The sequence below is a fragment of the Diabrotica undecimpunctata genome, chromosome 1 (genome assembly GCF_040954645.1).
Source record: "Diabrotica undecimpunctata isolate CICGRU chromosome 1, icDiaUnde3, whole genome shotgun sequence".
NCBI classification, from domain to species: Eukaryota; Metazoa; Arthropoda; class Insecta; order Coleoptera; family Chrysomelidae; genus Diabrotica; species Diabrotica undecimpunctata.
Genome location: NC_092803.1, coordinates 36840773 through 36853399, shown reverse-complemented (window position 1 = coordinate 36853399; position 12627 = coordinate 36840773). Strand labels below are relative to the sequence as shown.

General features: G+C 30.6%; 1 protein-coding gene across 1 annotated transcript in view; it reads right to left on the bottom strand.

Moving 5' to 3' along the window:
- LOC140448089 (dopaminechrome tautomerase-like) overlaps positions 1 to 9219 on the bottom strand; it is a 54611-nt gene extending 45392 nt beyond the window's left edge. The window contains exon 1 of the mRNA XM_072541147.1: positions 8533 to 9219. Coding sequence (XP_072397248.1) covers positions 8533 to 9145 — 613 coding nt within the window. The 5' untranslated portion in view covers positions 9146 to 9219. The remainder of the gene's footprint in view (positions 1 to 8532) is intronic.
- Positions 9220 to 12627: the final 3408 nt, after the last annotated feature.

Sequence of the window (12627 nt, the reverse complement as noted above, 5' to 3'; positions counted from 1 at the left end):
AGATTATTAACCTAATTATTAACCCTCAAGACGACTCGGATTCCGAAGTTGATCCTATTTATTTTGAATTTGAATAGTTTTCTAATCGTAATTATATAAGGTAAGTAATAGTAGTTGTAATCGTGAGGTATTAAAGGGGAAAGGCGCAAAATGTCGCCTGTCAAAATGTTCAATGTGTTTTAAATGTATCCATTTTTTTTTCAAATCCTGAGAAAACTAAAAAGCATTTTTGAAAAATTTAAAGGCAGAATGAAATATTTTTTAGAATAAATAAAAAGTTTCTTTTGCATGCAATATTTTCAATTAAAAATTATACTATATTTTCTCTTTTATTTTCACCCCTGTTACATAACATATTAAAATAAACATTGTAGAAGTTTTCAGGGACTTTCTGCCCTGAGTAATAATGTAATCTTTCATTATGCGTTTAAATTTTTCAAAAATATTTATTAGTTTTCTCCGGATTCGAAAATAATGGATACATTTAAAACACATTGGAAATTTTGCCAGGCGACATTTGGCGCCTTTTTCCTTAATTAAATAAATGTATCTTTTACAAATGGCAAGAAAATTTTTATTTTTGAATAAAATAAATAAGTTTTATTAAAAAATACAATTTACATAAATACAATTTAAAAAATATATTTATTTAGTTCAAATAAATGTTTCAATCATATACTCTACGACACTGGTCGTTCATCTCTAACCATTCAAAATACCCCCGTAATAGGATTATAAGGTATTGTATTCCTTCAGATATAAGGTGGGTTAGTCGAAAACGTCTTAAACCGTCAGTTTTAGGTTGGTTTTTACTATTATATCGTATTACCTATCCTCTCTGTATTTCAGTTTTCTAATTAGGGTTAAACTTGTAGTGAGCTATCAACAAATTGTGAACCGACTATACAATGTGTCCACTACAGACATCAAAGAGACTAGGTCCTACAATTCGTTTCCTAGACTGTTACTTTTACTACTTAGTGTATATATATATATATTATATATATATATATATATATATATATATATATATATATATATATATATATATATATATATATATATATATATATATATATATATATTAAGATGCAGCCAATGTATTCTAACTTGTAAATAAACAGATTCTATATATGTAAACACATTGTAATAAACTTTGTACCAGTAACGATGGCTAATAGTTGCAGATACACTTTGAGACACTACAGAAAAAATTCTTTGAATGTGTATAAAATATTGTACCGAACTTTAAACATTATTGTCAATGATTAAGTCTCTAAGGTTGGTATTTACACCCAATACTTCTTTCATTGTTCCTTTAAGGTTGAACGTAGTCTGCCTACACGATGTTGAAAGCACCTCCTACAGGTGAAGTACCGCGAGACATGTACCTATTGTTGGGATAGCGTTCATTTTCATTAGATGACCTTGCGTGTATGGTCTTTAGTGAGCACGTAGTAATCGATTTTGCATAATTTCATTGCTAATTGTATTTGATTAACTTGTCATTAATCGAAGAAGACCTTTTGAGACAGTTTTTAATGTCTTTCGCAAGTTACACATGCATTTGGGATGTATTACTCTTGAGTAATTTTTTATTTAGGTACGTAAATTTATCATTTCTTTATCAGCAACTATACCAGATCCATTGCTAGTGTTACTTTTCCATGCACACGACAAATTGTATTCTTCACCTAGTAATTTCGCCCTTTGTCCTTTCTTCTTCATCTTTTGCAAAAGGAGGGTATAGCGTATAAAATGCCAATTTGTACTCTTCTTTTTAAAATTTAGTTGGATAATCAAGACAATAGTAGTCTGTAAACAAATTGCTGCCTAGAACAGCTTCAGATGAAGCCGCAAAATTATTGTAAAAGAAATCTACTTCGCGTACACAAACCAAACTACACGATAATTTAAACCATAATATACCTGGCTTTTTCATTTAAATATATTCGCTAGATAACCAAACCGTGTACTGGTTTTACATTGGAAATAAAAACATGATAAACATTAAAAAATCACTGGAAGGCACCCGAGCATAAAATTTAACTTTAAATAATAACAATACAAACGTGGCTGTAGTGCTTACACGCGAACAAACTGAACAAACTAGAAAAGTAATTATGACGCGGTTTTATTAATTTCATTAGTGTCTCGTAATTACTTGACCTATCTCCTAGGAAGAGTAGAAGTAGTAATAAAGTAATTATTATGTTTGTTGATTGGTAAATTATATATATTTATGCTATAATATTAAAAAATCAAGGATGAAATCATGTGATCTATATCTTGGTTCCTGGTAAGATAGAATAGAAAAGATATATGCTTCATTGTCACAAAATAAAAGATAATAAAATACACAATCCATTGCAAAATTTAAATAAATTGCAAATTTCATAATAAAACCTTACGAACTAATAAGTTTAAGTTGCTGCATGTGATACACAAAAATATATAAAAATGATTTAGTTACTTGTACCGGGTGGTCCAATAAGCCTTCTAGTTCTCGGCTATATATCAGAAACTATTCATGTTATAACTTCAGGAGAAAAAATTCCTTAGTAAAAGTGACCAAGAGAAATCGCTGGAAATAATTTTTAAGTTTCTGGGTTAACCGCTAGGGACGTAACCTGTGAAGAAAACTTTGAAAACCAGTTTTTTGGGAAATATGCGCAATTAGACCAAGTACTAAATAAGTAAACTAGAAAATGGCTTAAATTCTGCACAAAGTTGTTGAAGTACTTTTTTTTATTTTTTCAAATAAAGGGTGGGGCAGAGTGGGAAAGTATTTGTGGATAAATACCTATAACTTTGGTTTGGATCAACCGATTTTAACTAAATTAGTGTCATTAGAAAGAGTGTAGATGAATTAATTTACATCTACTATAAAACAATTGCATTTAGTTTTAATTGTCATAGGTAAAGGGACTTTCGAATAGAAAAAATTAAAATTTGTTTTTCCTCAAAATGTTTAATGAAAACACCTATTTATTGTAAGTTATAATGAAACTGGATTAAATTCGTAACAAAATGGCGCAAACCGCATGTTAATAGCTTTTGTCAAACTTGAGATATGAATAAAAACGCATAAACATAAGTAAGTATAGTATTGACACCCTGTATTATAAATTAAATTAAAAAATAAGTCAGTAGGTACTTTCAAATTTTTTTAAAGCAGAAGAATCTTAATGTTGATACCTATTTTGACCATTGTTATTTCATATGATTAATAATAGTTTTTTCGACACTAAGTAGGCTACGACAATGAATTTGACGGGGAGTTCATAATATTGTTTATTTATTGACAGCAGTCAAAACATTGTTAAGAAGTGTTATATTATAATTCGAATTGAAGGTTGCACTTTTTTCAATAGATATTAATATTGGTAATATTAGTAATTAATAATTATCAGTACTAATAATTCGTGATGAGTATATCAAATGCAGAATTGTATGATATGATTGGAGTTTATTTCGAATATCACCAAAATGCCGCTATTGCCTCACGTATATATTCTGTAAGATATCCTGACAGGAGACATTATGGCAAAGAAGTATTTGAAAGAAAGGCAAGAAGATTAAGAGAAACTGGTGTAGTTTTTATCGTCCCTGCTTTAAACGACGTAGTAGAGGTATGACCGAAGATAATTCAATCAATGTTCTTACTTTAATTCAACAGAATCCACATATAAGTAGTCGGCAAATCTCTGTAGAATTAAACATACCCAAAACTACTGTTCTAAGGATTTTAAAACATCACAGGTTGGTTTTTCATATTATAAAGTGAACGTTTAGGTCAGAAACTTGGAATTCCCTTTAAACTTTAGATTTAACTGTTATTTTAATATTCCAATAAAAACGACAACACGGCGCTTTTATCCTTTTATCCGTTTCTTAAAAATACTTTGCACGATTTATCTTGTGAAACAATTATGGATTTTTCAAGATTTTTTGAGTTTTAGTAAATATAGTGGTTTCTTTTTCACTAATATTTGTTTTTTAGACGTTGGGGTTTCGTTTAGGTAGGATTTTTTCTTCTCAGAACTTTCGTAAATTTCAAAATTTGTGCTTGACTTCTGGGTGGCACTTTCCCTCTGTGGACGTGGCCTATAATTTCAGTGACTTTTTAGATAAGCTTATCTGTATTTTCAATAAGGTATTTCCTTTAATTACAACTTCAAACAACAACAACAAACTCTGGTACCAAAGGTATCCGCTTATCAGCCAAGAATATGCGTTCACTAGTTTGGATCTGTAACATGAGAATCTGTCTGGCTTAAGGCAATAAATTATATTTAATAGCCTCTTGACGAATGAGACGGCGAATATCAACACGTGCTTATGTTGACAGATGGAAATTTGCTAAACGAATGAACAGATTAAGATTCTTGCTATAAACCAATGAAGACTCATAAAAGGCTTCATACAAGAGAAAGTCATATTTTGTTTTAGGAGAAAAATCTTTATTGCATTGAGTAGTATTGAGATTTTTTTTGTTTTTGTAAATACTTCTTGGTTAGTGGGTAGACTGCGACGATATTATTTTAGTTGATTATAAATTGCCTTTTAACTCAAATAATGTTTTGTCTTCTTTAGAAACCTCAATCTACTTACTGATCACTTTAAGGCATCCTTAATCCAATAATATCAAAGATCACATAATATTAACAGCAAAATTAAAGATAACAATGATTAAAACAAACATAACAAGGAAAGGAAAACAAAAAATGGAGCATAGTTAAATTGAAAAGACAAAGAACAAAATAACAGTATACTTAAGAATTGGTACAGAAACTGAGAAGATACAACAATGAGGATGTAGGAAAGGAATGGAACAATATAAAAAAAACAGCATAATAGAAACTGCAGAACAAATAATAGGTCCCCAAAAAACAAAAATTCGGAAGCATGGTTTGATGAAGAATGTCACAAAAAAAAATCAAATTTAAAACGTCGCGAGAAATTAAGGCAGGAACAACTAAAACAATACCAAATAATATAGCCACGAACCTCTATAGACGAAAATATGAGATATAATCAGTTAAAAAATGCAACAGTTAGGAATAAATAATAAGGATAACAACGAATATATAAACCAACAATATAGTAGAAAAAAAAATCAATTATAAAAAGAAACAAAAAAAATTGGGAAAAACATTTAACGGATCTATACAAAAACAAGCAAGAGACATATGCACAAGAGGAAGACATAACAAATAATAGAAATGCAAAAAATACGCACCTACCTATCCAGAATTCATAGATGTCGAAAAACAATCAAAACTAAACAAAACTCTGGGCCAGATAAAATTAACAACGAACTGATCATAAAAGGAGCAGAGAATCTGATGAAGAATGCCTGTAAAATAGAAGAACAAATTAATGTTTAGTACTAGTCATAACAGAACATTGCCGGTAGATATCATTCAACAACGAGAAGAGAAGATAGAAGGTTCACCTACCCTATCTTATTTTTCTCTATATATCAACTTTAACACCGAAAGTAATTAAAATATTTACAAAATACAGAAATTAAGATTGCCACTAAAAATACTATAACCTTGAATAGTCTTCACTGCAAAGTATGGAAAGCTCTAATGTTGTTTACTCTATACCGTGTAGCACGTGTGGTAAATGTTACGTCGGTCAGACCTCACGCAACCTATCTCTTAGATTAAACTTCTCATAAAAAAATCAAAGTGTATTACTAAGAAATTTGACATTGATATTTTAAGCATTAGGTTTATAATAATATTTTGTCTTATTAACAAAAAAAATTTAAAAGTAACAAAGGAGAAATATAATAATAAAATTTAAATAATAAAACACTGAAAACTTTGTCTTCAAAACTTTCACAAAATTTATTATAAAATCTTATCTACAGCTGTTTCGGTAGAGTGCCTTTCTAGTGATCTATTTTTTTTATGTGTTTACACTTTATAGTCTTTGACGAAATAGGTTTAGGAGGGGAGAACTGTTTGTCTCAAGTTAGTCATTCAGAATTATGTCTGTATTCAGAATTGTGTTTTTTAATTTGTTAATTTTCATAGATTCTAATAAAGAGAGTTTAAGGCCTTTATTTTGGATGTGACGAATTTGAAATTCGTCATTTAAAGAATGATTATGATCTAGAAGGTAAAGTGCGTATGTAGAATCTGTTTTTATGTTATTAAAAGCCCTTTTATGTTCTGCTATACGTTTGTTAAAAGTTCTACCAGTTTGACCGATGTAAGTTCTTGGGCAGTCGCTACATTTAAGTTTGTATACACCACTGTGTAAGTGCTTTTTATTTGGGCTCTTGTTGTTTTTAATATATTTGCCTAAGTTGTTCTTTGTTCTAAAAGCTGGTATTATACCTTCTTTTTTTATATGTTGTTCAATTTTTGATGATATTTTGCCTGTATATTTAATGGATCAGAAGGTACTTGGTTTTTTCTCTGGTGGTGGAAATACTAATTTCAGATCTTTCTTGTATAGTTTTTGATTTAAAATTTTATTAATTGTTTGTTCGTTGTACCCATTGTTTACTGCTATTTGCTTAATGATATTTAATTCTGTCTCAAAGTTGTATTTTGACATCGGAATTTCTGTTAATCTATGTAACATACTATGATAGGCTGCCAGTTTATGTTGTGTAGTATGGGGATGGGATGATGAATTGTAAATAGTCGTGTCAGTATGGGTATGTTTATGAAATACGGAGAACTCATGCTTGTTTTTAAGTCTGGTATTATTTAAATCTAAAAAATTATGGATTGATTTTGTTATGTTTCTATTGTAAATTCAATATGATTATAAAGTAAATTATTATAAAATAAAAATTGGTCAAGTTGCCTGTAAGTTTCTGTAAAACATACCAGTACATCGTCTACGTATCTTCATCAATACAAAAACCGTTTGAATACTGGATGTTTTGAAATCTTTGTCTCTAGATGATCCATAAAAATATCTGATAGCAATAGCACTGGGCTTAGAGGATTACCCATTGTAAGTTCTGCACTGTTATTTGTATATATTTGATTATTAGCGCTTACTAAGAAGTTTTATTCATTTCAGCACTTCGTGACTAGATAAAACACCAAGTGATACATATGGTTGAACTCGTATTGAAGTAAGAATTCCAATAATAATACAATGAAGTATTTAAAAAACCAAAATGACTAATAATATTAAAAAAAAATGGCAAATCTAGCAATATTGCAACTGCAGAGCTAACATATAGAAGGAACGAGGGAAACATATAAAACAATATAGCGAAATATCTATCGATATGTAGTAGTATCGTTTCGACTTCAAAATCGGATTTTGATAACCATTCCAGATTGAGAAGTCAAAACGTAGATTGTTTTTATATTATATAATTTATGTAATAGTTTGTCAGAAGATATTTAAAAACTGGTATGCCACAGACAAAAAACCTTTCTATTCTCATGTGAAATACCAAAAATTGGGGCTTTGCAGACAACTAAACAAGCAATGAACTATCTTGAAATGAAAAGAAAATATCTTTACATTTTTTGGTTCAAATAAATACGTATCACCCTATTTTTTATTTAAAATTTAAAATCCAATATAATAGTTCTTTTTTGTGATTTTTGTTCCTTTTATTATAGAAAATGTTGAAGTTATTTACTAAAGCAGTGACGTTTCCGCATTGTAGAGGCTATTTAAATTCATATTTTTTATCAGTGACACAATAGGAATACTTGATAAACTAACTATTAATGGAAGCTAGGTTTTTTAAAATGCTATGCTGCAATTTCCTGGGACCTTTTGAAGACTACGACATTTTCTGAGCCAAGAAAGAAGATATATATATTGTTGGGTCTAATATGTAAAATATTGTTAAAACATTGATTGATTTACTATAACTTTGTTAAATAGACTTTATTTAAAAATAACTAAAAAATTTTAACTAAAAGACAGCATATTTAAAATGAAATGGAGGTAATAAAAAAACTTATAATTAATCATCAAGAAAGCTTTACAGATTTAAAAAATAAACATATTTTAAGGGATGATAAGATACAATAAGTAAATATTGTTCTGAAGCTATTTTCTTGTGGCACCTTAATGCAATTATTAAAGAAGCCACAATTGAAGTTTAAAATAATTTTATTTTTGACGTTTCAATTTTCAGTTTGGAAATTGTTCTCAAAATTCATTTTTAAAATAATTTATAAATAAATGTATTGGATTTTGTATGACGATTTTCGAAGTGGAAATTGAAACGTCAAAAATAAAATTATTTTAAACTTAAAATGTGGTTTATTACCAATAAAAATAGTAATTACAATAAGTAAAAAAACGGCATATTGGAGGCGTATTATAATACGAAAAAATAAAGAAATGTAAATCATGTAATATTAGACCGAGGAGATGACGAATCTACAGCGGGATGAAAATTGTATTTTGTAGTAACAGCTTTGGCGAAAAGAATGAAAACGGCCAATGACAATATTAAGATGATTTGTATGTCTTCTATATCGTTAATATTATTAGTCAACTATTAATTAATATCTAAAAACTAACCTGGATCCTTAGCACTGTTATCCGTAATATAAGCGAATCCTGAGTCTGTATCGTCCACCACAATATCGTACAAGAAGTTAGAATTTAAACTAGCCACACTGTCAGGAAAAGTGTAAGCGGTTGTGGTCATATTCTTCTTAATATCAAAAATAACCAACTTTGGTGGACACCGAGACGATGGACTAGTCAAAGTTTCAGTCCTGCCACTGTCAATAATCCACATTTGCCCTTTCGCATCGATTTCTATGTTCTGGACGTTCTGAAAAGCGTTACAATCACCTTCAGTGTTCATTTCCCAAGACGGGAAAGGTTCAAAAGCTGGAGCGGTGATAGCTGTGGGTCCTGCCGGGATTCTAGCTAGAGTAGCAGGTACTCCATCCTTCATCCTTGGGAGTGTTATGTAATAGTTATCTTCAAAAAATTTTAGTCCCGAGATAATGTTATTTTCGGGTACGTAAAAGCCCCTAGAAATTGCATTATCATACACATCTGCATTGGGCCACGTGAAGTTTATGTACTTCCATTCTCTGATGACCCTAAACCTTTCGGAATTCGCGGCAGCGAAAAACAACGAGAGCAACAACAAAGAATAGTGCGAGTAGTACCGGCGCATTTTGATCGGCGCACTTTCAACTATATGTGTACCTTCGCGATGAGAATGATGGACTGACTGAATATTGTTTATCATCGACTAGTTTTATACAACTTGTGGAAGTACGGATGATTTTAAATGATGATATTTTGAATAAACAATGTTCAAGTTGCAGAAACCTCAAAAAAATTAAATTGCTGTTTTTCAGATTCTTTATTATCATGAATATATTATTGTGGTAATATAATAATTAGGTATTTGTATTTATTTTTAGTATTTATAGTATTGTTAATATCAACTGAAATAGCCCAAATGAATTGTTTGTATTTTATAATAATAAGAAATATTATAAAAACAATAACACAAAATATAAAAATAAAGAAACTAGAACACAGTAAATAACTGAAAAATGTTAAACTAACAATCAAAATAATAAGAACAGTGAGCTCTATTTTTACAGGATATCACCAAAATAATATAGTTCGCTCATAGTTATCAACTTCTAACGTCTAATTTTTCTCCAGTACGTACCTTCGATTTCTGAGTAAAAATCGTCTATAGATTGTCTCAAAGTGACTAGTCTGTACAGGGTAAATGCACAATATCGATGCCATACTTCTTTGCAAACTTGTATTAAAATAAACGTCACTTCTTACTACTTAGCCTAATCTATCTTTTGTGTTGAAGATAGCTTAAGTACTAATGCCCACTAACGACCCTGCCTGGCTTCCTTCTGTCAGTGGTTCTCAAACATAAATAATATTGGCTACAACATACTTGGGTTAAATTAAAATAAAATAGAAATTAAGAAATGCCTTTTAGTTATGTCACACAAGCAGTTTGTTTTTAATTCTACAGTATGTGCTAGCCATACAAACCATTTGTTTATAGATTTAAATAAAATCGAATAAAATAAAACTAAAATAAAAGGAAACGTTTTATTTATGTATTGTTTCGTTCAAAAGTTAAGGGGGACGGACTTTTAAAAACCGCACTGTATATGTTCGCAGTAACAAAACGTAGAAATATGCGAAAATAAAACTAATAAGTAAGTTGAAAATAAAAGAAGTCATTGTATTTAATTTCGTTTGTAAGTAATCGTAATTGTATACCATTATATTTAGTTCCTTTTTCTGTCAATCGCTGTCACATTTAGTCATCATCATCATTATTATCGTCACTGTCATCTTTATCCCCGTTATTTATATTTATAATAATTGGTTCGATATCATCCAACAAATTGTCAATTTCCCACACTTTTTTTTCTGTTGATATTACGTGGTTTACGTAGTTTTTCCATTTCTCTGGCGTAATGACCTGGTACGCTGATGTAATTAAATTTCGCATTTCAGCTTCTTTAAAATTCGCGTTGCGTCCAGCTATATACCGTTTCACTTCACTCCAAACCATTTCGATGGGATTGAGTTCACAGTGATAGAGTGGGAGCCTCAGAATCTTCATATTATGCTTTTTGGCAATATCTTCTATTATGTACCTGTCATATTTTGCTTTGAAGGCCTTGACTACATCAAGAAACTCACATTTTAGGTAGTCTTCTTCAAAAAATAGGTCCTTTGACAGAAGCCATTCTTGAATATCTTTTTTTAGTGTTGAACTGTTGGGAATTTATCCTGACTTTCTGCTGTGATAGGACGCATTGTCCATTACCACAACAGTTTTTTCTGGCAAATTTAGCATTAAGTTATTTTCGAACCAATCTTCGAAGGTCGGTCCATCCATTTCGTCGTGGTAGTCCTGAGTATTTTTTTTGCCAAAAACGTGAGCTCTGCTCCATCAACAAATCTACTGGTAGATCCTGCGTGCAATAAAACGAACCGTGCACCACGAGCTGTTGAAGCTTTTAATCATGTTGTCAGACCACGAACAAAAGCATCGCGATGAGATGTAATTGTTTTATCAACCCATTCTTTTCTCACACTGTGTCCGATATTTACCCATGATTCATCCAAATACACTATGTTGTATTCTTCTGCACGGTATTTACGCATTGCGCGTAAATAATGATGACGTCACGAGATGATTTCTGGTTTTTCAATCAAAATCGAATTTCTGTCACTTTTTAAAAACACAAAATCCATATCACTCAGCAAGCGATGTAGCGTAGCCCGTGAAAAGTTGGGCAAAGTTGCTGACACCTTTATCGTACTTGTTGTCACGAAAATTACCAACCTTTCGCTTCTTGGGCCTGCTCTTTGGAGATTGTAATCCAGCAGGTGATGAATATTCCTGTCGTATGCGAAACAGAGTTTTTTCGCAAACACCACTCATTTCTGACACTTTCCTAATTACACTTTATACCGAATCGTTGTTATCCTGATTAAGATGATAATTAATAATATTCATTAGTATCTGCTTCTCTGAACGTTTCAGAGCTTTTCCACGTTTCCATTGAACAATTTCCTCCATTTTGCGGTAAAAATTTGGCGTCAAATATAACAATAGCCAACAACAGAAAATAACAATAATTGCCAACAGCAAACCACAACAACAGCCACCAACAAATAATAATAATAACAAAACAGTAACAGTACATACAAGATGGTACAAATAATCGTAACTCGAATATAATTACGCGCTCCGAAGAATAAATAAAGACTTATTAAGGTCCTGGATGTATCAAGCTTTTAAACATATTCTGTATAAGAATTACTCTAATTGCTTCTTAATTACTGAATCACTTAGAAGAAAGTATTTGCAGTTGATATCAACCAAAATTACAAATTCCTTACACATTATGGCAGTAATTAGCACCGCAGAGACATAAATAACATTTTAAATTTCGCAGTTAGTAGAAATTACCGGAATTATTTTAAACTTTGAAACAAATGTTTATTTAATGCACATTTTATTATACTACTGCTACTAATAAAAGATAAAATTTGATAAGTTACTATTAGAAACAAGTAATGTATAGTATTACGTAAAATTATTAGCAAACGATATTTGTAAATTACATAAAATTGTACGTGAGGACTTGTTGAGAACTCCTGGTTTATTCCGTTTATTTTGAAAGATAGATAATATAGAACGCCATCGCTCACTGCATAAAACTGACAACGTCTTGGCGAAATTCCCATAAGGTTAGCATTGCATATCTTACCCTGTACAGACTAGTCACTTTAAGACAAAGTATAGAAAAGCCTCCACGCCTGCCGATTTTGCGCCCTACAAATCCAATTTCTTTCTACCCTCTTCACTCCATCCAAATTTTATCAGTAGACTCTCGATAACTCGAACGTCGTTGATAACTCGAAATTCTCAATATTAGTACTTTAACTTTGGTCCTGTGTCAATCCTATTCTATTGATAAGAATTTAACCTCTATAACTCGAACACATACCTCGATAACCACGAATTTGAAAAATTGGTATGTCCGTTTACCTCTGTAACTCGAATTTTAAGTCTTGTTGTTGAAGGTCATGTTTGTCTATTTTCTTAATGACACAACTCAGTTTAACCCCAATGAAAACATGTCGAGTTTA